The sequence below is a fragment of the Pongo abelii genome, chromosome 18 (assembly GCF_028885655.2).
Source record: "Pongo abelii isolate AG06213 chromosome 18, NHGRI_mPonAbe1-v2.0_pri, whole genome shotgun sequence".
Classification (NCBI taxonomy): Eukaryota; Metazoa; Chordata; class Mammalia; order Primates; family Hominidae; genus Pongo; species Pongo abelii.
In genome coordinates this window covers 49529746-49554978 of record NC_072003.2, presented here as the reverse complement: position 1 = coordinate 49554978, position 25233 = coordinate 49529746, and the positions used below count along the sequence as shown (strand labels likewise).

General features: G+C 52.2%; 2 protein-coding genes across 23 annotated transcripts in view; one reads left to right on the top strand and one right to left on the bottom strand.

Annotated features, from left to right (window-relative positions):
* Positions 1–9444, top strand: part of BRD7 (bromodomain containing 7) — a 54374-nt gene extending 44930 nt beyond the window's left edge. For 2 of the 16 annotated variants that reach the window (XM_063717298.1, XM_063717297.1), the window contains 7 exons: positions 367–478; positions 2016–2072; positions 3265–3376; positions 3666–3809; positions 4028–4171; positions 4795–4859; positions 7977–9444. In XM_063717298.1, coding sequence (XP_063573368.1) covers positions 367–478; positions 2016–2072; positions 3265–3376; positions 3666–3809; positions 4028–4171; positions 4795–4850 — 625 coding nt within the window. In that variant the 3' untranslated portion in view covers positions 4851–4859; positions 7977–9444. Of the gene's footprint in view, positions 1–366; positions 479–2015; positions 2073–3261; positions 3377–3665; positions 3810–4027; positions 4172–4794 lie in introns of all 16 variants that reach the window. The other 14 variants (XM_024233134.3, XM_054533898.2, XM_054533897.2 and 11 more) reach the window with 12 other exon arrangements.
* The window catches only part of ADCY7 (adenylate cyclase 7), a 73583-nt gene continuing 54253 nt past the window's right edge, over positions 5904–25233 (bottom strand). For all 7 annotated transcript variants that reach the window (XM_009250709.4, XM_054533895.2, XM_009250705.4 and 4 more), the window contains exons 8-26: positions 24964–25091; positions 23145–23303; positions 22810–22942; positions 19439–19630; positions 19031–19065; positions 18404–18487; positions 18141–18213; positions 16845–16942; positions 15598–15682; positions 15217–15342; positions 14358–14456; positions 13125–13318; positions 12222–12315; positions 11830–11985; positions 10985–11131; positions 9961–10065; positions 9617–9731; positions 8869–8993; positions 5904–8649 (exon numbers count right to left, since the gene is read on the bottom strand). In XM_009250709.4, coding sequence (XP_009248984.2) covers positions 8503–8649; positions 8869–8993; positions 9617–9731; positions 9961–10065; positions 10985–11131; positions 11830–11985; positions 12222–12315; positions 13125–13318; positions 14358–14456; positions 15217–15342; positions 15598–15682; positions 16845–16942; positions 18141–18213; positions 18404–18487; positions 19031–19065; positions 19439–19630; positions 22810–22942; positions 23145–23303; positions 24964–25091 — 2295 coding nt within the window. In that variant the 3' untranslated portion in view covers positions 5904–8502. The remainder of the gene's footprint in view (positions 8650–8868; positions 8994–9616; positions 9732–9960; positions 10066–10984; positions 11132–11829; positions 11986–12221; positions 12316–13124; positions 13319–14357; positions 14457–15216; positions 15343–15597; positions 15683–16844; positions 16943–18140; positions 18214–18403; positions 18488–19030; positions 19066–19438; positions 19631–22809; positions 22943–23144; positions 23304–24963; positions 25092–25233) is intronic.

Below are 25233 nucleotides of genomic sequence, written 5' to 3'. Positions count from 1 at the left end.
AAGGGTGTGGTCCAAACTGGAGGTGTAACTTTTGAGAGTTTTTTGATCCCATATGAAAGTCCTGAGGTGAAGGTGATCACTGCAGACAGGAAGTGAGGGGGCAGGGAGCAGAAGATCCAGGAACTGAGCCTGCACCCGTCACTGAGGTCTCATTTTTCTTTGGAACGTTTTATTTTTACTGTGTTCTTCATATTATCTCATGATAATGTTATTGCTAATTAATATGTAGATACCGTGTTGTGTCTAGGCAGAAATTTGATGTCATGATATATAACCGAGGGCATCTAATGGAAACAGTTGGCTCTGATGGGAGGATAAAGCCAGTGGAGGTGATTTATGTGAGACTTTCCTAACTGTCTCTTGCAGCATCCATGAGTTTTTGGCCACATGCCAAGATTATCCATATGTCATGGCAGATAGTTTACTGGATGTTTTAACAAAAGGAGGGCATTCCAGGACCCTACAAGAGATGGAGATGGTAAGAACGCTGCTAATGAAACAGGGTAATTTATTATCGACTCTCAAGCATTAGTCATTCAGTATAATGAAACCATGGGATTAACCAGTATGACAGCTGAACTCTGTGGCCCTGAAAGACAGCCCAGCCCGGCTGGAGGCCACGGGTGGACAATGAACGGAAAGGAGTAACTTAGCTACCAGGATCTGTGAGGGCCTGAGCATTATCCTTATCTCCTCATCTTGGGAATGTAGGACTCAAAAATGGGGTTTACATTTTTGTGTCCTCTAACAAAAAAGGAAAGTTTTGCTCACTGGCCTGAAACTAAGTTGGCTAAAATGATAGGGAATGGCTTTTCCTCATGCAGTAATGGCACATCGGGAAGAACCTCAAGTTCAAAAGTAAAAAGCTTCCTCATTGCTATTTTATTAACACTTGTAAGCGATCTCTAGTTCAGTTGGAGATAGTTCGTAATCTGGAATCATTCAGAGTTTTGGCTCAAGGATTAGAACCAGAAAATGTTCCTACTGATATAGAAGAGAGTTGATCTCCAGAATGTTCCTGTCACAATAGTTAGAGGAACCCTGTGTCTCTTGGAGGTCTAACTCTTAATGGTGACTGTGACTGTAGTGCCTGGTACCCTGCTCACAACTGCACATATGGTTGCTGGGTGACCTGTCAGCAGAGCTGAGGTTAGTGCCTTGGTCAGGCTCAACGATGACTGCTGTAAAATATCCACACTTGAACTGCTTTCATCACATGACCTAAAAAATGAAATTTTACATCAATTTAAAAAATACATATTTGTTTTACCATATCCTTATCAATTAATCTGAATGAATTAATAGTCTAACGAAAATTGAATATTTTTCATTTGGTGAATATGGCAATGTGTTTCAAAATGTCAAGTATCTCTGTCCTTCAGTATAGCAGTTCCTCTTCTCAGAATTTATTCTAGAAAAAATACAAAAGTTACATATAAGGATACATTGTTTATAATTTTTAGAAATTGGGAATTGGTTAAATAACTCACAACAGAACCTTTCAAAGAAAGATGACATCACTGATTGATGTCCATGATATATTTGTCTCTTGTTCCTGGGTGCATTATCTCTGAAGAGCAAGATTGGGAAGCTTTCACATTCTCTGTAGCATTTGGTTATTTTACAGTAATCCTCTGCTATCTGAGAATATTGCTCTGTTCATGCACAATAATCCCTAGAACTCCTTCCTGTCTTCTTGTCAGGGATTTTTCTGATAAAAACAGATACCATTTACTTACATATTTATAAGTTATTTACCAAATACCTTCTTAAACATGTATATAGCTTTTGATCAGGCATGGAAATAACATCACCAGTAATAAGTACCCCAGCTCACAGAATCCTCTCAAAATGTTAATAATTATATTTAGTCATTTTGGCCTGAAAAATTATATTCCAGTAGTCCATGTTTGTATTCATTTTCTCTTGCCAAGAAACTCCTGACAGTTTTCTCTTTTCCTTGATATTTGCCTTCGTATGTTTTCCTAAAAAGCTGTTTTTCTTCATCCTTATAGTCATTTCCTGAAGATGAAGGCCATACTAGGACACTTGACACAGCAAAAGAAATGGAGGTGATTTTATTTTACACTTTACAAGAAATATTTAAATGGAAAATCAGGGGAATAAGAGAAGTCTTGAGAATGGGAAGGCCCATTGGGTAAGAAGGAAAAGGGTTAGTGAGTAGAGTTGTGAGGGCCTAGTTGAAATGGCAAACCATAAATGCATGTCAGTGCCAAGTTGCACAATTATACAGTTTCTCCACCACAAGATTTTAGCCCATATATAGGTGGAGAAATCAGGTGGATCAATGGAGTTAGAGTTGGAGAGCCATACCATAGTATAAATGGAACCATTAGCTTTTGATTGCTTAATATCTGGGTTGATCTATTCCTAAAAAGCAGTGTTGAGGTTGTGGAAACTCTTGAGTCTTAATGATTCTGAAAATAAAAACTCCATCTTTTTTTTTTTTTTTTTTTGAGATGGAGTCCTGCTCTGTCGCCCAGGCTGGAGTGCAGTGGCACGATCTCGGCTCACTACAACCTCCGCCTCGTGGGTTCAAGCAGTTCTCTTGCCTCAGCCTCCCGAGTAGCTGTGATTACAGGTGCATGGCACCACGCCCAGCTAAATTTTTTTTTTGTATTTTTGGTAGAGACAGGGTTTCACTATGTTGGCCAGGCTGGTTTCAAACTCCTAACATCAGGTGATCCGCCCACCTCGGCCTCCCGAAATCCTGGGATTACAGGCGTGAGCCACTGCACCAGGCCAACTCCATCCTTTTTAAGACGTTGTTTCTCTCATGCAATACTGACAGCCTAGTTTGGAGGCCTGGAGAAGACCCAGGAAGTGTATCAATAGGAATGCAAGTATACGGACTAGATGGACTGAAATAGTCTTTGAATCTCGAAAACACAAGGCATTGTCATCACCAAAAGCTCTTCACAGTTTAAGCAACGACAAGGCTCTCATTACTTCATCTTTAGAATAGTTGCCATACTAAACAAATGATATAAATTGTATAAGATACATCATTACATTTCACAGAAGTATGGATTTATTGAATACCTGTTTTTTCCAAGATTTGGGAATAGCATTCTAAAAGGGTGTTCTGGAAATTCATTTTCTGTAAGCATCAAAATTAGGACTCCATAGTAAATAGGTAGAATAACTTTGCCTGTAAATACATGCCATCTTAGTAATTTCTAGTTAACACTAAGCTGTGGCTTAGCAAGCTCCAGTAATTGCCTGTTTTTCCTTTTGAAGCAGATTACAGAAGTAGAGCCACCAGGGCGTTTGGACTCCAATACTCAAGACAGGCTCATAGCACTGAAAGCAGTAACAAATTTTGGCGTTCCAGTTGAAGTTTTTGACTCTGAAGGTAAGTGTCTCCAGAGGGTTTGATTGAAACACTTCATGATGTAGGCAGTCAAGATTTCATGTCTCATAAGTACAGATTAACATAGCCATTCACCACAGGAAGATCTTGGCTTACCAAGTTAAATGAATGGGTATGGCGTGTTGATTTCATTTCAAGCGGATTACTCTTTTGAAGGAAGAAGGCTAACCAATAATTAGCAAAGCCCTAGAGCCTAGGATACGGTTTACTGCACAAGATCAAACACAAGTGTGTCTGTTTTCTTCAGTGTGTTCTTCTTCTTACCACACAGAAGCTGAAATATTCCAGAAGAAACTTGATGAGACCACCAGATTGCTCAGGGAACTCCAGGAAGCCCAGAATGAACGTTTGAGCACCAGACCCCCTCCCAACATGATCTGTCTCTTGGGTCCCTCATACAGAGAAATGCATCTTGGTATGTTTTGCCTCCCATAAGAGGAGAGTCACGGGATGCTTCAAAGAAAAAACTTCTTGAGTACAGCGGTGATGCCACTATAGAGTAATGCTGATGTGAATCCCAGGGAGTTTTTTTGTTTTGTTTTTTTGCATGTGTACATTTACTGTTCTTTAGGATGCATCTATCTAAAGGAACCATGCTTCAGTATCTGGAACTATCTTTGTTTTTCTTTTTAGCTGAACAAGTGACCAATAATCTCAAAGAACTTGCACAGCAAGTAACTCCAGGTGATATCGTAAGCACGTATGGAGTTCGAAAAGCAATGGGGATTTCCATTCCTTCCCCCGTCATGGAAAACAACTTTGTGGATTTGACAGAAGGTACGTGCCCTGTTTTCTCTGGGAAAGCAGAAAGCTATGGTGACTACAGTCATCCCTCAGTGTCTGCCCAAGATTGGTTTCAGGACCCTGGATTTGGTATTTACCCCACAAAGATAACAAAATCTGTAGATGCTCAAGTCCCTAACATAAAATGTATTTGCCTATACCCTACACGCAACCTCCAGTATACTTTAAATCATCTCTACTTATATACTTCATAGAATGTAGTTAATAGACTGTATTTTTTATATTCTTTTCATTGTTTGTTGCATTTTTTTAATTGGGTTTTTTCCCCAAATATTTTTGATTGGCAGTTGGTTGAATCTGCAGGTGTGGAACCCATGGATAAGAAGGGTCAACTGTAAAAGGAACATTTGTCTGTTTTTAATGTATAAACTACTCATAGTTTTCTTTTTATCTTGTCTAAAGAATTAATAAAAGATTTCCTGTGTGTGCAGAAGAGCCACAATGATAGCCTGATAATGCGCCTAGTCTTCAGCCTTGGATGTGGTAAAGAAGGGCTCTCAGCAGTTACGCTTCTGGATGGCAGCTTGACTTTCATGTCCCCTTTTTAATTAAAAGGTAAAAACAATGTTGAATTAAGTGATGTCTTTTTCTTTCAGACACTGAAGAACCTAAAAAGACGGATGTTGCTGAGTCTGGACCTGGTGGAAGTTGAGGCCGCCTGGTATTTGATTATATATTATGTACATACTTTTTCATTCTTAACTTAGAAATGCTTTTCAGAAGATATTAAATATTTGTAAATTGTGTTTTTAATTAAACTTTGGAACAGTGAATTTGAATGTTCCAGAGGTTGGACTTGGTAATAAAGCTGGACATGGGACTCGTGAGGAAGGAATGTGCTTGGGGCTGTTGCCATACCTGCGCAGCATTCTTTCAAAATAGTGCCTTCCCATGCTTCTTCCTTATGTCCCACAGACAGGACCATCACTAAGAAACGTTCTTAAAACGGCCCCATCCAGTGAGATTTTCCGTTATACGAACATACTTGAAATAATTTTAGAATGTACTACTGTGGTTCTGCCCCTGCATACCCAGTGGGAATGATGCCCTTGTATGGGTAATTAGGCACCTCCCACCCACCCCCGACAAAAGCACACTGGGAGTTTTATAGCACTGTCACATGGCTAGTGTTCTTTTTTGGTTTTTTCCGTTTTTTAAAGAGTTACTTAGTACTATAGCAAAGTAATAAGCCAAATAAGATAAACTAAGTCATCCTTGAATACATCAGGGGATTACCAAAAGGTGACATTTCTATTTACTGTTTATCTGAAATACAAAGGTCAAGTACCCAAGCAGTTGAACTCTAAGTAGTATTCCACAAGATTCATGGCTCCCTTTTATCAGCAAGCTGAGATAAATGGTGATTTTGCTGAATCTGTATAGAACCTGTTATACACAAAGGAAAAAAATCAGGATGGAAAAAAATCAGGATGGAGATAGCCTTGTTCAGTGAACAAATTAAGTTTGAAGGCCCTTATACAATCCTTCTATAAATCACCCGGGCAGGAAGCCGTTTGATTTCCATTTTCCTGACTTTGAAAATTAATATTTAGGAAGAACAAGTAGGGTAAAGGAAAATTCATTCCCCTCAAAAGACTTAAAATCTTATGCTAAAAGAGTAAAATTTTCAAGTTGTTTGAGTCTACTTTTAATCTCTAGTGAGTTCCTGAGGACCAAGAAAATAAATTTAAAATACCTTCAGATATTTGAGTTTTTCAAATTGCTAATTTAATGTAATGTATAAAAAGCAGCTAAATACTGGTACTTTATAAAAATGAAACAGCATTTTGAAACAAATGTTACAGATCTATAAATATTCATTATATAGAATAAACCCTAGTTACTTGCGTGCACCACCTCAAATCATATTTCTTTACACTGACCTATTATATACACAAAGTATACAGTGGTTAATGATCTTCTCTTCTGTTAGGAAATTTCCTCAAGCCAGAAAACTTCAGGTATTATTTTCACCAGTTAACTCAGGAGAAATATGTAAGGAAGTCCTTGACCCATGGAGAAGGTCACTGTTTGTTAGATACATGTTTCTGTCATAAAACAAAATGACACCAGTAAAGAAATTACTTGGTAATTTAAAAACAAGTTCATAAAAAGAAAATAAATACCTGCAGGTAATTTTTATGGTCAGTTATATTCTGTAACCTGAACACTGAAAACTAAAAACTTACCAACTATTATTATCTGAGCACAGCACAGTGCTTTAATTGGAAATAAAAATGCATGAGTGGTAATCAGTTATTTGTTAAACTCCCAACTGGGGTTTCTGTTACTGAAGAAAAAAACAACTTACTTAAATATTGCAAGAGTACAAATATGCTGACCTCAGAGAGGCCCAGTACACTGATGTGTTTCCATATTAGCAACAGAAACTTTCCTGACTTGCCAGGAGAGCCCCCACTGGGCATCCCTGGTCACTGCTAGATCTTGAGAGCACAGATTTCAGTATAGTATTCATGTGAAACCAGCCCCTCATGTAAAAAGTTGGTGTGTAAAAAAGGCAACTTAAGTGAGCCTAATTGCCCTTACCAGCATTGTTGCCATGAAATTCCTTTATATAGCAAGTTCTTCTGTTCATACTGATTCCAGTTATGTGCAGCACATCAGAGCTGCCACTAGTCTACCCAGCACCTTTGTGCAAATTAGAATACACCTGCCCTTCCTCGGGCTGATAAAGCCACACATGACACAGCACAGGCAGACAGATTCAATTTTCGTCCCCTCCACCGCCACCCGCACACTTAGCTGTACTCTTAATTTGCAGCCAGGGGGCAACTCATCCCAGGACCCCAACAAGTCTGGTCAGTCACCCAATCTGCAACCCTGTATAATCTTGTAAAGGCTCCTGTATGCAAGACTTTTTGTAGAACTTCACAGGGTTCATGGTGACACCTAGCTAAGAATCCCTGCTATGTAGGGAAACTGAGTGCATTGGAAATCCTGGCGATGCTCTGGTGATGAGGCCATTGGTTAAGTCAAGTCTTCTGGTTATGAAGTCCATTCAGAAAAAGGCACGGGCAGTTTGGTCATTTCTCACCCTGTTAACAGGTTGAGTTTCAATTCCTTGGGAAGTTGAAGCACAGTAAGACACATCCCCAAAACCTGGCTTTTTGCATTTGCCTTGACTCATGCAGTTTCAGAGCAAGAATGGCTCAGCATTTGTGAGGGGGCGGGCTTCCCAGATCCAGGAGCCTCTGCACGCACCCATGCCGAGTAGATCCTTCTAGTTTTAAAGGTCTCCAGAGTTGGCTGTGAAGACTAAAGGAAAAAAAGAGATGCACTCACAGGTTGTCCAAATTATCTCTAAACAGACTCCATTCCTTTCCAGTAAGAAAAGTAAGATATAGTTGAAGGACGGCAGGGGAGAACGCAAAGATGTGTGAGTAATCAAGAAGAGCTGAAAGGCCGCACCTTACTTTCAAAGCACCTCTCTCCAGAATGCTTGCCTCACAAGCTGCCTCATTCAAAGGCAAGGCTCTTCTGCTCCCTGCCTTCTTGCTGTGACCACATTCCTCATTCCTCAGGACTCTATCCCCACAGCCAGCTGACCCCATAAGCTGACTCTAGACAGTAGTCCTCCTTACATGTCAGTGGTTAAAAAGGCAGAGCATACACTGGAGGGAAGAGATTTATGTCTAGTGTCTAAAAAGTCATTCAAGAGGATAAAAACCCCATTAATGTATTCATTTAAAACAAACATGCCAGACAAGGCAAAAAGTAACAGTGTTAATTATGGTGTTTTTCTCTCTACTGTTTGAAGCCGTTTACAGATGTAAAACACCCCTTTCAGCTTCATTTACCGGAATGCCTCTGTGAGAAATGCTGTCATTGCCAGACCCACCGGGGAGAGGGAGTCTCCAATCCGTGCTAGACAGCTCAGCTTACTCCCCCTTGGTGTCTAGAAAAACAGACCTCACTTGTGCGTGCCCACAGGCCACTGAGGTGGGCGTCTATTTTCATCACATGCTAAAGTTGCCTCCATAGCACCTCAGGGAACAAAGATCTGAAAGTCAGCCCTGAACCATTGAACATTCTCCAGCTGGCCTGGAAACTGTTACAGACCAGGCACAGAGGTTCTGGCCTCCCCTGCGCATTATGGCTCAGTGGCTGCTTCGAGCCAGAATCTGGTGCATGTGTCTGAGAAATCCTCCAGTGCAGGTCCAAAGAAGCCAACATGCACAGCCATCTGCGTGCCTTTGGGATTGGCGTGGGACGGAGTCTTCTCCTGGGCTTGTTTCAGGGAAGGAGATTGGCTTCCCAGCCTTTTCGGAATCCAGCAGGAGCCCTCAGTTCAGCCCCAGCCCCTGAAACTTGGCAGTGTCCGTACAGACAAAGTAAGTCCTCAGCTCGCCTTTGCCTTTGACATTGATCAGGCCACGGCATTCACAAGAGTACCCGAGGCCCTGGAGGATGGTGCAGGTCTCCTCGGTAACCTGAAAAGGAAGAGAGACCTGTTGTCTTCAGAGGCGGGAAGAACACCTATCGTGGTAGGGACAGATAGAGACTGCCCAGGCATGCAGCCTCCCTTCCCTGGAGAGTGTGATAGCTGGAACCATGGCTGCTGGGTGAGACAGCAGCTCTTAAGCCCAAGTCCCCTCACCTCTGGGGAAGATCTTTTCCCCCTAGTCACCAGTTCCCCGATGGGTCTTTACCTGGATTTTCCCAAGTTCTCCAGTGCTCTCCATTCGGCTGGCCACGTTGACTGTGTTTCCCCAGATGTCATACTGAGGTTTTCGGGCCCCAATCACTCCAGCAATCACAGGCCCATGGTTTATGCCTGAAGATGATGTTTACAGTTACCCAAGCGTGCAGACAAAGCCTCAAGCTTCTGCCCTTAGGGGAGGCCAGAGAATCCATACCCCAGCACAGGACGCGGGGACAACTAGAGTGAAGGCTGGGTTGCTTCCCAGAGTCACTGTGATGCAGTCGGGCTTGGGGTGTGAGGAGGGCATTCCCCGGCCAGCTCTTTTTCAGACTCAGAAGCCAGAAGTCTGGGTTTGATGTTAACACTTGTATTTGATGTAACACTTGTATCTGCTAATCTCCCTTTTAACAAAGAATACTTTGTTAAAAGTATTAACAAAGGCCTGGCTTTGAGCGCAGGCCCGCAACTATTTAGGTTTAGTAACTTTACTTCCTTCTCTATATTTTAAGGTCACCTGTTTACAGACAATAATTTTGGTTCTCTGTTTTCTGTAGTTACATATTATTAAAACTCTCAATGGTAACTATATGCTAACTATATACTTATGCAAAACGTCAGACTAATTGTCCAACTGCTGAGCTTGTCAGATCAGAAGGATTTCTAAAACCTTTCATAATAGATGGCGAGGTGCAGCTCTGCCGCACAGACTGGGTGGACTGGCCTAGAGGCAGGGGCTCCCCACCGCCCGGGCTCACCGACTCGGAGGCGGAAGGAGTTGAAGGAGTGCCTGTTGATGCCGTCCAGCTTACTCATCAGGGCGATGCTGAACTCCACCATGACACCAATGTGGGCATGCTGCCGCTCCAGCTCCTGCGGGACAGGCTGTGGGTTAGATCCTTGCATCTCCAGAGCCCCCAGACCTCGTGGGCCCCAGCGCGCCACTCTTGTTGAGGATCCCCACCACTAAAATCCTGGCTGAGCCCTACAAGCACCTGTGCCCCTCTGCCAGGACAGGATAAGGACACACCCTTTAGGTAAGGTGACAGGTCACCTTTAAGTGAGGACAGTCAGCTGAATTTCCCCTCTTGGGCTTGAGTACCTGGTTCTCGTGCCCTGAGGTGACACTGAGCCCTGCAGCTGCCATGTACGTGCTGCCGATGGTCTTGATCTTCTCCACACCGCTGAACTTGGGCTTCAGTAGGAGCTGCAGGCAAGAAGGAAGCAGTGAAGCAGCCGCCACTCCATAGCCACAGCCAGGCTACCCCCGCTCCTCAGGAAGGGTGTGGGGTTCCTTCCACCCATTGCCGCCTCTCGCACACACGTCTCATGGCTGCCCTGCCAGCTGAGCACATGACTAAGCATGGTGAGGACATGGCCCTTGGCGGCTCCTGCTCTTCCTGTTGTCTCCGTCCCCACACTGTCTTCCCTCTTCCCTTCCATCTGTGTCTGCACAGAGCAAACACAGCATTATCTACACAGGAATGTAGATTCTTGGTCTCCAGCAAAGAATTCAACCCAAACTGATTTCCTCTGTTTGGCTTAGTTGATAGCGTGGGCTTAGTTGGAAATGAAGCTAAGGGGCCTGAGTCGAATCTTAGCAAGCTACCCATCACAAAGAAGATGCCAACGAAATATTTGCTGCACAAAACAGAATGAAAAAGAAATGTGTACCTTTATATTCTGTGTAATGTATGTTCCCCCCAGGCGGGCCATGTCGTTTTTTGTTGTTTTTTTTTTTTTCTTTTGAGACAGAGTTGTGTACTGTTGCCCAGGCTGTAGTGCAGTGGTGTGATCCCAGCTCACTGCAACCACCTCCCAGGTTCAAGCAATTCTCCTGCCTCAGCCTACCAAGTAGCTGGGATTACAGGCGTGCGCCACCAAGCCCAGCTAATTTTTTGTATTTTCAGTAGAGACAGGGTTTCGCCATGTTGGCCAGGCTGGTCTCTAACTCCTACCCTCAAGTGATCCACCCACCTTGGCCTCCCAAAGTGCTGGGATTATAGACCACCTTGCCCAGCCCTATGTCACATTTTTAAATTGGGTTTTAGGATGGCAGGTGCCACCGCCCTTCCCTCCCCAGCATGGGTGGGGGCTGCTGCGCAAGGCTGGGCTAGAGGCTGTACCTCGTCGAAGTCGGCAATGATCTCATTGAGCAGGCGCAAGCACTCCAGCCCTTCTTTGTTGACATCACACTCCGTGTAGAACACTTTAAAGTCCGGTACGGAGGCAAACATGACACAGACGCAGTCATAGGACTGATGGTACCAGTCCTGGATGGGAAGAAACCGGACCTTATACCACTTCACCTCTTGAGGGGACAGGGGAAGAGTGGCAAGGCCTCAGGAGCAGATGGCACTGAACTGGCCAGCCCAGCTTTCTGGGAGTGGGGAGGGGGACGGGCTGTATGAGGTTCATGTGGCAGCTGTTACCGGGTGATTAAGAATCAGGTGGCCAGGGAGGGTCAGGCTCAGGTTGGTTTTTTGCTCACAGAAGCACCATGGGTGCACGTACACATGGGCTGAGAACCTCTGCAGTAGTGGAGGGTAACAGTTGGGAGGTCTTCCTTCTCACTGGGCCTCCATTTCCTATCTAGAAAACTTGCTACACATAACTGGTAGAAGTACAGACATTTTCATCAGCGCAGGATGTCCAGATCACAAACCCCTGAACACACATTTCATCCTCGCCACAAGCCTGTGGGGAAGTGCTGTCAGCCCATTTTACAGAGGTGAAGACCAAGGCCTGGGAAAGCAAGGTGCCTTGCCCATGACCACACTTGAGCCCAGGTCCCTGACCCCAGGCCCATGCTGTCACGGCTGATTCCATACATTGTCGCCTGGGCATCCCGGTGAGGCCAAGACCTGAGGAAGCCAAGCTCGGCATGCACTCCAGCTCCACACCTTCACCCTACGGACTGCGCCTAGACCCTCTGCCTCCCTGCCGCCGCCCCAGCCCCTTCTCAGCACACCTCGTTTAACTTGTCACCAATAAAGTGGGCGGCCACGTGGGCTGGCAGGACGTTCTCCAGAAGAAGGCGGTTCACATTCTCCATGGTCTCAAACTCCTCGTGCTCGTTCTTGAACTTCTTCTTCCATAGGCAGTCCAAGCGGCAGTAATAGTCTATCTGCAAACGGCAGGAACATAAGCGCCCCGTCCGCAGGTGAGCAGGGGCCGTGTTGCTGTGCATCTCCTAGCCAGGTCTGTGTCCCTGGCATCCTTGGAGCCTCTGGCCAGGGGACCAATGCTTTCCTGGCAGGACTCTGGTCTTTTCTGCTACTCCACATGAGACCACCCCACCCCATGTCCAGATGGAGGTGAGGAAAATTGGGCAGAGCTTGGGCTGGGGGCCAGCCTCCATACCTGTCTGGAGAGAGTGAGCAGGGTGATGTAGAACAGGACCAGGTAGAAATTGGTCATGGTCTTCAGGTCCTTCCAGGAACAGCTAGGGGTGCCGCTGAATGCGAAGGGAGGCCCAAGTCACTCCCAGCACTCACCACCCCAACTCACTGAGTCATGCTCTCCAGGTGCCATGCACACCCAGGGGAAAGGGAGAAATTGATTCTAATGGGGTGGGTGGAAAACAGGACAACTTCAGGGTATTATAAAGGGGGGAGGGGAGAGGTGGGCAGGGAGGTGGAGGAGCCCTTGTGGGAAAGACCTCTGATCTCACCCCTGAATAACCAGAATCAGCTGTGATGACGGCCTGAAGGGAGCCCAGAGCTCCTGGTGAGCCAGGGTCAGTGGCAGGTGGGGTGGGGTGGATGGGTGGCTAAGGATTTTGCAGGTGCTTTGTGGGGCAGACCCACAGGAGCAGATTCTGTTCTGGGTCCCAGGCTTCCAGCTTTTTTGTTTAGGGGGGCCAGGTCCGCTCCTTAATCCACTTGGGACCCAGAACCCCTAGAACCACACACCCCAGCCCTGCCAGCCTCAGGTATCACCACCTGTCCAGGAAGAGATGGAAGCAACTGCTCCTTCCAGAACTCGAGACCCAGGATGTGGCCCTGAGAGGCACAGAGCTAGAGTTGCAGCCTCCTTCCCTCGCCACCACTAGACTGGCCTGGAAACAGGATGACCCGGTGGCCTCTGTCAGACCAGGGACTTCCTAAAGAACCTGCCAGTGAATTCCTCGGCTCTGAGCGCTGGAGACCATCTGCCAGCCCCGCCCTGCAAGGTGCCCACTCCCCATGAACACAGAAGCCCTTTGGTGCGAGCAGGCACCAGATGAACAGGCCACCATGGGGATGGGGATGGGCAGGGCCCCACCTGGTGGTGCTGTTGGGCTCAGTGAGGTTGCCCAGGCCTTGGCCGCAGCAGTCCCCCTGCCAGCATGGGGAGAGGTTGAAGAGCACCAGGTAGGCCACCAGGGCCACTGTCAGCAGCACAACCTTTGGCTCCAGGCTCATCCTCAGGAAGACGGAGCAGGCGATGAAGCCCAGGACACAGCTGCAGGTGTAGTACTGAGGGGACAGGGTGTCACTCAGGACAGGGCCACCCCACCACCTACTCTCGCCTCCAGCCCAGCACATACCACAGAGCCCCACTCCCCGCACCTCAGCATCACGCTCTTGCCTTACCACCTTCTCAACAAAAAACAATGAGACCTAAGAGTGTCCAGTGTTTTGTTGTTCTCACTGTAGTTTTATTTCTTATGAAGTGAGCTCATTTAAATGGGAAAAAACATAGTATGCAGGTGCTGTGGATACAACAGACCAGAGTCAAGGTCAAGGCCGGAGCGTGCATGCATCCAAGCTGCCTCCCTGAGTTTTTGTGAGCTTACCCTTCCAAAGGACCTCTGCCCTGCTCAAGACTGTGCTGTGGCTCCCCAGCCCCCAGAATAAAGACCACGCTCTTCACCCTGGCATTCCTGCACCTCCCAATCTGAATCAAGCCTGCCCCTGGCTCCATCTCCCAGTTCTCCCCACTCCCTTTCCAGGAGACAACCCACCCAAAACCCCACTGCTCCCAACACACGCCTCGGCTTTTTCCCACACTGTCCCTTGTCCCAGAACCTTTCTGCCCTTTAGAGTCCAGCTCACTGCACCGCCAGCCTCTGAAGCTGTGGAGTCTGCTGTCTGCAAGGCCCTCCAGGCAGACCTTGACCTCTGCCATCAGCCTGTCTGGGCCTGCCCTGGCGCCACCACTTAATGAAGCCCCTCCTTGAGCTGCGCATACTCGTGTATAAAACAGCGACAGGCCTGTCGGAGAGGAAGTGCCCTGACCAGAGACCCCCACAAGGCCAGATGCTCCCCTCACTCCCTGCCTACCTACACAGCCTAGACCAAGCCCGCCAAGGCCAGGACTCCTCACTCCGTTGGGCCAGAGGCCAGCTGGGCCCATGGGACCCTGCTTTCCCAGCTCTGCAGGAGAGGCTGGTCTCAGCCTCCACATGCTGTGCTCTCAGGGGTCAGCACCCATGCTTTGAGGGTCCAAACTACACCTCTGGCAGCAGCAGCCCCACTCTGAATGAGGCCACGGAGCCAGGCCTGGCGCACTCACCGGGAGGGGCTCGCACAGGGCTCTTGTCTTGCTGCTTGCGGCCGGTAGGCCTGTCTCATTGCCAACAGGCAGCTCTGGGACTGGGAAAGGCATCAGGGGCTGTAGAGGAGACAGGTCCCCATCAGAGTTAGTCCAGGGACAGGAACGCTGGAACCTGCCCAAGCCATGCAAGGTGGGCCCCAGGCAACCATGAGTATCACAGCAGCCTGAGGTTTCGTGTTGGGCTCAGCTCTGAGCACAGCTCAAGCCACCATGCTGACTCCCCACAGCAGCTGTCAGGTTCAGAGGGCAGAGGGGCTAGGAGATGAGGGCGCAGTCACCCCCAGAGCGGCAGCGGCCAGGGGGAGGGGCCGGGACCAACATTTTCAACCTCCCCAGGTGACCCTGAGGGAGGTGGTCACAGGAACACATTCCAAAAACCCAGGGTCCAGGGCAGAGAGGAGAGGGACAGGCCCTAGCCCGGGATGCGGGGTCTGGGAGGGAGGTGGACAAGTGTCCCGCAGGCTGCTTTCTGCAGCACTGAGCCTCTGAGCACCAGCAGAGGAGCAAGGTTCATCTCCAAGAGGGGAAACTGAGTCTCAGAAGGGCCGTGAAGAATGAATGGGATGTCAGGATGTGGTGGCTCAAGTCCCCACATCCTCCTGGGGCTGGCCACACAAGCTCTCTGGGCCCCCAAAGTCCTCATTTGAAAACCCAAAGGTGAGGAGCCCTGAGTCTGCAAAGGGGAACCCCCCACATCCACCTGCTGAGCTCGGGGGAGAGGTCAACCAGAGGCAGCTTTTAAGGCCACATTGTAGGCGTCCCAAATCTGGAGGTCTCCCTCTACCCAGGAGGCCTGCCTCCCCACCCCAGGACCCACCAGGTTGATGATGGCCACAGTGAGCAGGCTGCCGATGGTCAGGACGGCCAGGGTCAGCCTCAGCAGGGGCTGCGTCTCCACCCTCTCAGAGATAGTGCAGAGCGTCCCCCGGGCTGGGCAGCACCTCTGTGGGGTAACAGGGTCAAGTCACCCAGAGCCAACAGCCTGGGCAAGGAGGGCTGGTCACTGGCAGCCTGGGGAGGGGTACCCTCGGAAGAAGCCTCCAGGGCACTCAGGAAATTGTCCCCGAGGCAGGAGAGATGGGCACCCAACCTTGACCAGAGCAGGGGCTCAGCCTGGCCAAGCTCACCAGGGAGGGCTCCTAGGCAGGCGTCCCGAGGCAGGGAGGGAGGGCCCACGGGGCCAGAGCTCCCCACTTACCGAGAACTTGGTGGCAAAGCACAGGCCCAGCACCAGCCCCAGTACACAGGCCACCAGCCCGAAGGACACACCCAGTGCCGCCGTCCTGGAGAGGAGGGGAAGAACCTCAGTTCTGCCTAGGGCCTTCTGCCCACGACCACCGCCCCCACCAATCCTCCGGCTCACAGCCACCTGTCCCCACCCTACCTGGTATTCTGCCCACAGCAAAGGGGACGTGTGAAAACTGTGGCCCAGCTACCCCATGGGCAATACACAGGGCCCAGCTAGATCATGAAGACCGAGGTCAAGACCATATCACTCTTTTTGGTCCAAGTGTATAAGAAATGAGCAATGTCTCTGCAGCCTTTAGACTCAGAAAAAACTGTAAAAACGCGTTCCCTATTATGTCTTTTTTTTTTTTTTGAGATGGAGTCTCGCTCTGTCACCCAGGCTGGAGTGCAGTGGCATGATCTCGGCTCACTGCAACCTCCGCCTCCCAGGTTCACACCATTCTCCTGCCTCAGCCTCCCGAGTAGCTGGGATTACAGGCGCCCACCACACCCAGCTAGTTTTTGTATTTTTGGTAGAGATGGGGTTTCACCATGTTGGCCAGGCTGGTCTCAAACCCCTGACCTCGAGTGATTCACCCCTCAGCGTCCCAAAGTGCTGGGATTACAGGTGTGAGTCTCCACACGCAGCCTCCCTATTATGTCTTTATTAAGCATAGCCAAAACCACAATCCTGGTCGATGCTTCGGCCTAACTGCTCTTCTAGAAAGCACCAAGTAGCTGACCTTAGATCCCCCTTCCCTCTGACTTCACCCGCATCCCTATACCCCACCAGCAGGGCCCTAGAGCCAGAAGCATGAAACTCAGTGACTTTTGGATAAATCATTAACTCTCTGTGCCTCAATTTCCCTATATATAAGAGAGAAAGGATGGCGCCTACAGTTTTCAGAGTCTATCCTCCTAGCACTCCAAACACCTAAGGCAAGGGCTGTCAACCAAAATGCCTGCAGGCCACACATATGACAGGTGACTGAGGAGAGTGACGTTAGGGAGTAGAGAGGCCTGTGGCAGAAAACACACATTGTATTAAAAAGAAGTGTTGGTAACTCAAGGTGTGCAGCCACAACCTCTGGTCCAGTTGTTAGGACCCCAGCAGCCGACCCCTTCCAGCCCAAATCACACAGCTCCTTGCAGGTTCACAGTCACCTTCCAGCCTAGATCCCAGCAGGCTGGACCCCCACACCCCTCCCCGCAACTGACCTGGGCATGAGCAGGACATGGACGAGCAGGATGCAGATGAAGATCAGGCTGGCGCAGGCAAAGTCGTGGCGGGCCCGGGGGATGGGTGCCAGGCGGTACTGGGGGCAACAGGGACTGTGAGGGGTGGCCACCTGCAGTACCACTTGCCCACCCTGCCTCCAGTGAATCAGCTTTAAAAAAAAAAACACCTCCCTGCTGGCACAGTGGCTCACACTTGTAATCCCAGCACTTTGGGAGCCAAAGAAGGAGGTTCACTTGAGCCCAGAAGTTTGAGACCAGCCTGGGCAACATAGTGAGACCCCATCTCTATTTTTAAAATAATTAAAACCCTCCCACCCTCCTTCAGTTCCAGGTGATGTTACACTTGGTAAGTTTCATCTGTTTCCATTCTCAGCTTTTTCCTATTTGAAGACAATGCCTTCCCCTGCCCTACGCCACCCATCTCTCTTTCCAAGGTCCCTGCAGAGCTCATGGCCCCAGGTACATGGACAGGAGCCAAGTCTGAGCTTCCGGGGCTATCCTCACCTCAAACCAAGAAGCTGGCAGGTAGGGAGACCATCCTGCCCCCCGACCCCCACCCAGGCACCATCGCAGGATCACAGCCCCAGAAGGGTTCCTGCTGCAGGGAAGGAAAGCAGGCTTGGTGGCCCCGGCCACACTGGCCACACCCTGCCAGGTCACTTGGCCAGCAGGTTCCCTCGTGACCTCACCTAGGAAGCCCCCAACTCAGGGAGCCACACCTGAAGCTGGGGACAGGCTCTGAAGCCTCTGAGAGCCAGTTTCCTCTCTGTGAAGTGGTATAGCTGCACCCCTGGGCTGGCCGTGTGACGGTTAAATTATATAATGTGGGTGCCGAGGATGCTGCCAGAACCCAGAAGGTGCTCAGTTTAAAGAAATGGTCATTATCAGTACAAAAAGCTCATAGCAGCAAGACAGGACACTGATAACTGAGCTTTGGGTTCTCGTCTCATTGCAAGGCCAGTGCCGTCAGCCTGAGGCATCCATGCCAGGATCTGCTAAGGCTTTGGCACTGGACGGAGCAAAAGTCTTGCAGACCCATGGAGGCAAATCTCTGATGGTGCATTTGGGTCACGGAATGAGGCCGACAGGAGAGAGAGCCAGGCTGGCGCTGCACTGGCCCCGCCCCTGCCCCCGCCCAGGAGCAGCTGTGGATTCTCAGTGCCCCTCCCCTAGCTGGTCTTGGGAACGCAGGCTGCCCCATGACCTGCGCCCCCCACCCCACCCCAGGCCTGGAGACCCCGTCCCTCTGCGGGGGAGGCTGCTGGGGGCCCTCACCTCGCGCTCAAAGCCCTTCTCCAGGAAGATGGACCCGAAAGTGTAGAAGTCGTCGGACTTGGAGCAGCAGGGCCTGTGGGCGGGGGCAGCTGCGGTGAGATGGGGACTGGGAAGGGGTCCATTCCCTCGGGAGGTGGCAGCAGGCAGGGGGAAGGAACAAGGCTGGGCCACCAGGCATGGGGTATGAGATGGGCCTGCCCATATGGGGGACCCCTATCCGAGGGGGAGAGGAGAGGGGGTTGGACAGAGGTCTCAGATCTCACCTCGTGGAGCTGAGCCCCTCGATGGCTGACAGCATCTCATCATCGTACGAGTCATCCTCCGACCGCCCCTTGGGGGACATGCTTCTGGAATCAGATACCCACAACTGCATCAGCACAGGGACCACCTCCAACTCTCCCAGAGGAGGGTGTGGACATAGACACCAGTGGGGTCCTAGAACCTCAGGTGGGATGGTGAAGGAATGGGTGGGTCCAACTGAGGCCCAGAGAGGGCGAGTGAGGACTCAGCATTGCCCAGCATGGCCCGGCTGGCCAGCAGCCAAGCCAGAGGCAGAGGGCAGACCCAAGCCCCAGTCTAAGGCATCTTCGGCTACACTCCCAGGATTGGCATGGGGACCAGGACACCCACAGGCATCTCCTTCCCTTGCACCGACTCCACTGACCCCGCCAGGGCACCACACAACAGGTGCTCCATCATATGGCCATGTAGAAGGGCCAGGAGCCAGGAAACTCTGGTTCCTAGAAATGCTTTGACCCAAGCCCTGGCCAACTTCACAGAGGTCCTGGGCTGGGCCTTGCGGAGCTGCCCACTGGACAGAGGCTGGTCAGGGCAGCCTGCTTGGAGGAGGTGGCCGCAGCAGGACTTGGCCAGGAGGGAAGGGCACACACCTGTCTGGGGTCCGGCGGTGGCGCTGGGGAACGCTCTGAAAGGGAAGGGAGGAAAGGATACAGTCATTCTCCAGAACACTGGGCCCTGAAGGCCACTGCTGGGCCAGGTTCAGCCCCTCCAGCACTTGATACACAGGACAAGGTGTCGGGATCGTCCAAGCCACAGACATCCTGACTATAGCTAAGCGTGGTCCAGGCATCAAGGAGGACAGGGATGTTCCTGGCCATCCTGGAGTATTCTCCAAATGCCTTTGCTTCCTCTCCAGCCCCAGGAGGTGGGGCAGAGGCTGTGGCCATTTTACAGATGGGGACAGTGAGGCTGAGAGGGCAGGAGATCTTCAGCATTCACTCTCCTGCTCCTGGCTTGGGGCCCCAATCCCTGGCTCTCTGGGCAGGAGGGGGACCTACCTTAGGCCTCCGCCCGTTGGGGACGGGGGTCTCACCACTGCTCACGCTCTCACGGTGGTTGAGATGCGCAAAGGGCCGTGCCGCCCCCCAGGACTCGAGGTACCGGGTCATGCGCACTGACGCCCGCATCTTCAGGGCCGCGTCCCCCTTGGGCCTGGGGAGGTGTTGGCTGGGCGGGGGTGGCTGCTGGCTCTGCGGGCAGACATGGACATGGGCCTGTGCCACCTCCTCCCTTCTCGGCCCAGGAAGGGGCCGCCATCCCCATCCGGCTCTCCCTGAAGTGTGACGCCGCCCTGAGCCCGTGAAAAAATAAACAGCAAAGAAGTTGCTCAACCCGCAGTCCCCTTGGAGAGCGGCTGCCCTTGGGGACTAGCCAGCCAAAGCCTGGTGCACTCTGAGGCCAGGCCATATGGGGTCCCAGCTCAGTGCCCTGGCCCTGCCCCAGGCCGAGAAGAGGCTAGCAGGTACCCACCACTGTACCCAACCCCATACCCTGTTCTGCCTCCCCAGGGAGAGAGGCAGGGCTTGGGTCCCAAGCCGGAGGCCCCACTGCTCTTGAGGCTCCTTGGAACCAGAGAGTCCCTGGGGCCTGAGCACCCATCAGCTCCTCCCCAGGAGGCGCCTGGGAAAGCCACAGGCACCCTACCCTGCCCTCCCACGTGGGGCCAGCACGCGTTCGCTCCTTCCTGTGGGAAGCAGCCAGGAGGAAGAGGGGTGCTAGCCACCCCGAGAAATGGCCAAGCCAGAGGCCAGTCAACCCCCAGGGCAGCGATCCAGGGAGTTCCACTTGTGTGGCCCCCAACCACAGATGGCACAGGGCCATGACCTGCCATGTGCCTGCGAGACCCAGCCTCATGCTGGACACTCAGTAGTTCAGCCAGGCCCTGAATGCACAGCCAGCCCTACCCGCCCCCACTCATGCCACAGACCTGAGACCCCCCTGCCCCGCCGATCCAAGAACACATGCCTGAGGCCTTCGCCAGTTGGGGTGGCCAGACAGGACTGGAAAAGGGACAGGGAAGAGAAAGACTCGCAAGGCCACCAGAGATGAGCTTAAGCCGGCTCCAGGTCTGCTGAGTCTCTCCTTAGCCCCTGAAACATTCCTCTGCCTCCGGAAGTCCTGTCTCCTAGGGCCCTGCAAACACCCCATGGACAGGCCTCCACAGCTACAAGCACTCGCTGAGCCACAGCGCAACTTTCCTGGAAACCTGTCACCTCCTTTTGGGATAGAAACATTTTTAAGCCCTTAGCTGCATCTATCTGCCTAGCCACGGGAGCCATGTGGAATTCAGCCTTGGTGAGTGTCCCAGAGCAGGAAGAGCGCGCTGACCCTGTGGTGAGCAACCTGGTGGGGGTGGGTGCGTTTCTCTGTCCCCTCCTCCATTGTGGCAACTCTGCCTACACAGCACCTAGCCACTCGAGTTCCAGGTCACTGGCACTTAGCAGAGAATCCAGACACCCCAGCCCCCTGAGAAACAAATAAAAAGCAGAAACAAAAATCAGATTCCTCAGTTCTGAGCAAACACATGCCTACTCGGAATGGGCGTGGCATTGGTATGAGCCACACGGGGGCAGCTGCAGCCACCATCCAGTCCACAGGAGCCCACCTTGCCCCAGCCAGGCCACGCAGCGATGGCGTGAGGCAGAGCCCATAGAAGCCAGTGCAGAAAATCCACCTCCATGTCAAAAACAGGAGCTACAGACGAGCACCCTGCACACAGGAGGGATGTCCCCAAGGTAGGAAAAATGCAGGGTGCGCGACCACGGGGCCCGCCACTGCCACCTTAGCAAGAAGGGTGGGGGGACTCGCAGTTCACTCGGTGTCCATGAAAATCCCTGTGGAGGGAATATGAGAAACTCACTGCACAGGTCCCCTCTGAGATGTGCCGGCTGGGGACAAGGACTCTTTTCTACAACACGCCCTTCACACCTTTTGAACTTTCAACTGCGTGGCTGAATAAAGTTAAACAAAAAAAGAGGTGGGGTAGGGTGGGGTGGAGGGAAGGTGGGGCTGCTAAATAAATACAACTGCCCAGTTGAGTACTGCGTGCACACTTATGCGAAACATAATTTACGGTTATCTGAAATTCAAGTCGGCCCAGGCAGCCTGCAGTTTTCCCTGCTCAAATTGGCAGCCTGCAGTTTTCCCTGCTCAACCTGGCAGCCTGCAGGGGTGGATTTTGGAGCCTCCTGGGTGAGGAGCTCTGCTTCACTCATTCAAGGGCTATCTGAGCACCAGCTTCGAGCTGGGCATCCATCTCAGCACGGGGTGCGGGGCTGCAACCTGGAGAGGAGGAGCCCCCCGGCATGGCACTCACGCTGACAACAGACAAGGAAAATGGATAAACAAGCAAGGGCATTAGGGACGGAGGGAGGAGTGTTCTGAGAGCAGGGACCTGCGGGTGCCACCACGCTGGTAGTGGAAGGGCAGGAGGAGACAGGTGGGGTGAGGGGGACAGGAGAGCAGGGGAAGGGGCTTGGAGGGGTGGGGCCAGGGCCGGGGTACAGGGCGAGGATCAGGGCCCTATTCTAAGAGGGTGGTGGAGTGGGACATAGGTACCGGGAGGGGTTTTCCCAGATGCTGGCTCAGTACGGATGGTGCAGCACTGGGGGTGCTGGGGGCAGAGTGAGGCCAGCAGATGTGTAGGGAGGCTCACAGGCCAGCCCTTGGTCCCCCAGGGTCTGGCAGTCGGGCCAGCCCCAAGGCATAGCCAGGACCAGAGTGAAAGGAGCCACTCGCTGGCTGGGCCGACATTCTTGAGCAAGCCTCAAGGATGATTCACAGAGCAGTGGCCAGACGTGCCGGACTCCCTCAAGCAGGCCAGGGGCGGGCAGCAGACAGGCCAAGGTGGGCCCCACCTGGCCAGGGCAGTGGAACTACTTCCCCCACCATGGGGTCCTGGAGCCACCAGGGGACCTGCGGTCAGCACCCAGGACACTCAGAGGCTCCTGCCCAGTCAGTGGCTCCCAGGCTACTCCCTGCTTTCCTGAGTTTCATCCAAAGCTTGTTTTGAAAGTGTGTCTCTCGGAAATCTGGGAGATTAATAAGCACCTCATGGAAAATAAACCAAGAGTGACGAGAATACATAGAATGCTGTGACGTGCCAGGCACGCCGCAAGGGCCTCGCTCAGATTAGCTCCTTCTGGTGAAGCAGGCGCTGTTTTCCCATCACATAGAAAAGAATGGAGGCCCAGGGAGTGGCTACTCGGTGCCTAGAATGTGCCTGGGAACAGGGAGCTCACTCCTGCCCAGGCAGGGCCCTTCCCCACCTCTCCCTCCATGGGGGTCTCCCACAAGGTGCAGGCCAGGCTCCCCAGGGCCCCTCCAGTCCCTCCGGGTCCCCCCAGCTGCGGCCTCCGAGCCCTCGTACCCGGGGGTCGATGACCAGGTAGGTTCGGATGTTCATCTCCTTGAGGTAGGGGTCCCGCTGCTGCCCGTGCCCGTCTTCCACCTCGTACGCCTTGTCCAGGTGCTTCAGCGTCGCCTCCGTGATGTGCACACGGCTGCGGGAGACCCAAGTCAGGCAGAGCCTTGGGGCCCAGAGAGGGCTGGCATCCACCCAGGGACGCACAGCAGGCAGGCCTGGGCCCCAGGCCAGCTTTTCTACATTCATCTCTCCCTCCACACCTGACCCCCAACCGCAGAACCCTCCATCCACAGCCAGCCCCAGGCCTCTGTCCCTGCCGCTACCCAGCCCAGCCTCACCCGGGTACTCCGGCTGCCTCCATCCGGTTGGCCAGGGACACATCGTGGGACCACACGTCATACTGCCATTTGCGCAGCCCGATGACCCCGCACAGCACATTCCCCGAGTGTATGCCCACACGCATGCTGATGTCCACACCCGTGGCCTCCCGCACCTGCCTGGGGCAGAATGGCCCAGTCACCCCAGCCCTGCCTAAGCCCTGGGACAGGGTGAAGCTCCCAGGTGTGGGTACAGGGCAGCGTGTGGGAACAGGGCAGGCGCTCAGTCCATGGGAGAGAATGTTCTCAGCCTGATGGGGCTTCCTCTTCAGGAAGAGCTGAGTGCCCCATCCGCGGGAGCATACAAGTAGGTGTGGCCATACCTGACCTCAAGGGCTAGGTAGGAGGGAGGAGGAATTCCAACTAGTCACTACAGCCCATGTTGATGGACCTAAACTACCATCACTGGGTGTTTTCCCTGCCCAGCAGCACTGGCTGGGTTTTAAAAGTTTACTGGGGGCCGGGCGTGGTGGCTCATGCCTGTAATCCCAGCACTGTGGGAGGCTGAGGCAGGCAGATCACCTGAGGTCAGGAGTTTGAGACCAGCCTGGCCAATATGGTGAAACCCTGACTCTACTAAAAATATAAAAATTAGCCGGGCATGGTGGCAGGCGCCTGTAGTCCCAGCTACTTGGGAGGCTGAGATAGGAGAATCGCTTGAACCCAAGAGGCAGAGGTTGTGGTGAACCGAGATATGCTCTGGGCAACACAGCGAGACTCCATCTCAAATAAATAAATAAATAAATAAATAAATAAATAAAGTTTACTGGCATCTACAGAGGGTGTCCAGGAACCACCCAAAACCTAGCATAGACAAGGAACACAGGGGCCCAGACCATGGGCACCTTCTATGCCCCAATCCCTGGGAAGCAGGGGCCCTGGGAGTTGTTGGCACCACTGAGCACAGGAGCGGAGCCCCACGGGAGAGCTTCCTTGGGGCACAGGGGACCCCCAAGACAGGAACAGAGCCTGAGTTCCCATGACAAGCAGTACCACGTGTCCACCAAGGCTGGGCACTGACCAAGCCTTCCAGGGTCAGAACCAGAGGCGCACGAGGGCCTGTACAACCTCCGCCTGTTACAGGGCAGGGGCCAGCCTGAGGTCACACAGGCAGTGATGCAGGCCACGCCCCTCCAGCTCTGCCCAGGCTTCTTTCTGGCAACACCAGCCACCTATGGCAGGACTTCAGGAGAAGAACAGGCTGCAACACGGACTGATGCCCAGGATGGGCAGCCCCACCGGGCCCTGCTCTGCCCCACACTGGTCAGCCTGGCTGGGCCTGCCTGGCCCTCTCCCCATACAGACCTGTCAGCAAATTCCTCCCACAGACCCCAGCTGCTCAGAGCCACAGGGGACCTAGAGGGGAGCTGGGGGTCTCCCCGCAGCCTCAGGACCAAGCCTGACTCCAGGATCTTCACTGGGGAGCAGGAAGCAGATGGAGCCTTGGAGTTGACCCCTGGGTCTGAAAGGTCCCCCAGCTGCCTGCCCTGAAGCTTCCTGCTGTTGCTAAGACCCCATCCTTGAGGGGAGCAGAGCCCACCGCCCCGACCTCACATCACCCAGCTCTGAGCTCCGGAGATGCTTTCTGGGACTCAGAGTCACAGGCAGCACCACAGGGAGGGATGCAAACAGATGAGGTCTGAATCCTCCAGCAGGCTGGGTGGTCCAGGCAAGCTGCTTTCACCTCCGACCCCCCGAGCCTCAGTTTCCCCATCTGTGACATACCCAGGAGGGTCCGCCACAGGGCAGGACCCAGCACCTGGGCCGGCCCAGGACCTACTTGATGGCCTGGCACATGTCCAGCCCCATCTTCACGCAGTTCCGGGCGTGGGTGGGCAGCGACACGGGCAGGCCCGATACACAGTAATAGCAGTCACCGAGGATCTTGATTCGCATGCACTCGTTGGCCTGCAGGGTGAGGGAAGGGCCTGGTCACTGCAAGATCTGGGGCTGGGACCTCTCACAACAGCCGCCTCCCCCGACCCTCCAGGGTGCGCCCGGCTGTCTCCTGGCTGGGGGCTTGCCTCCCAGGGTCCAGCCACCAGGAGCC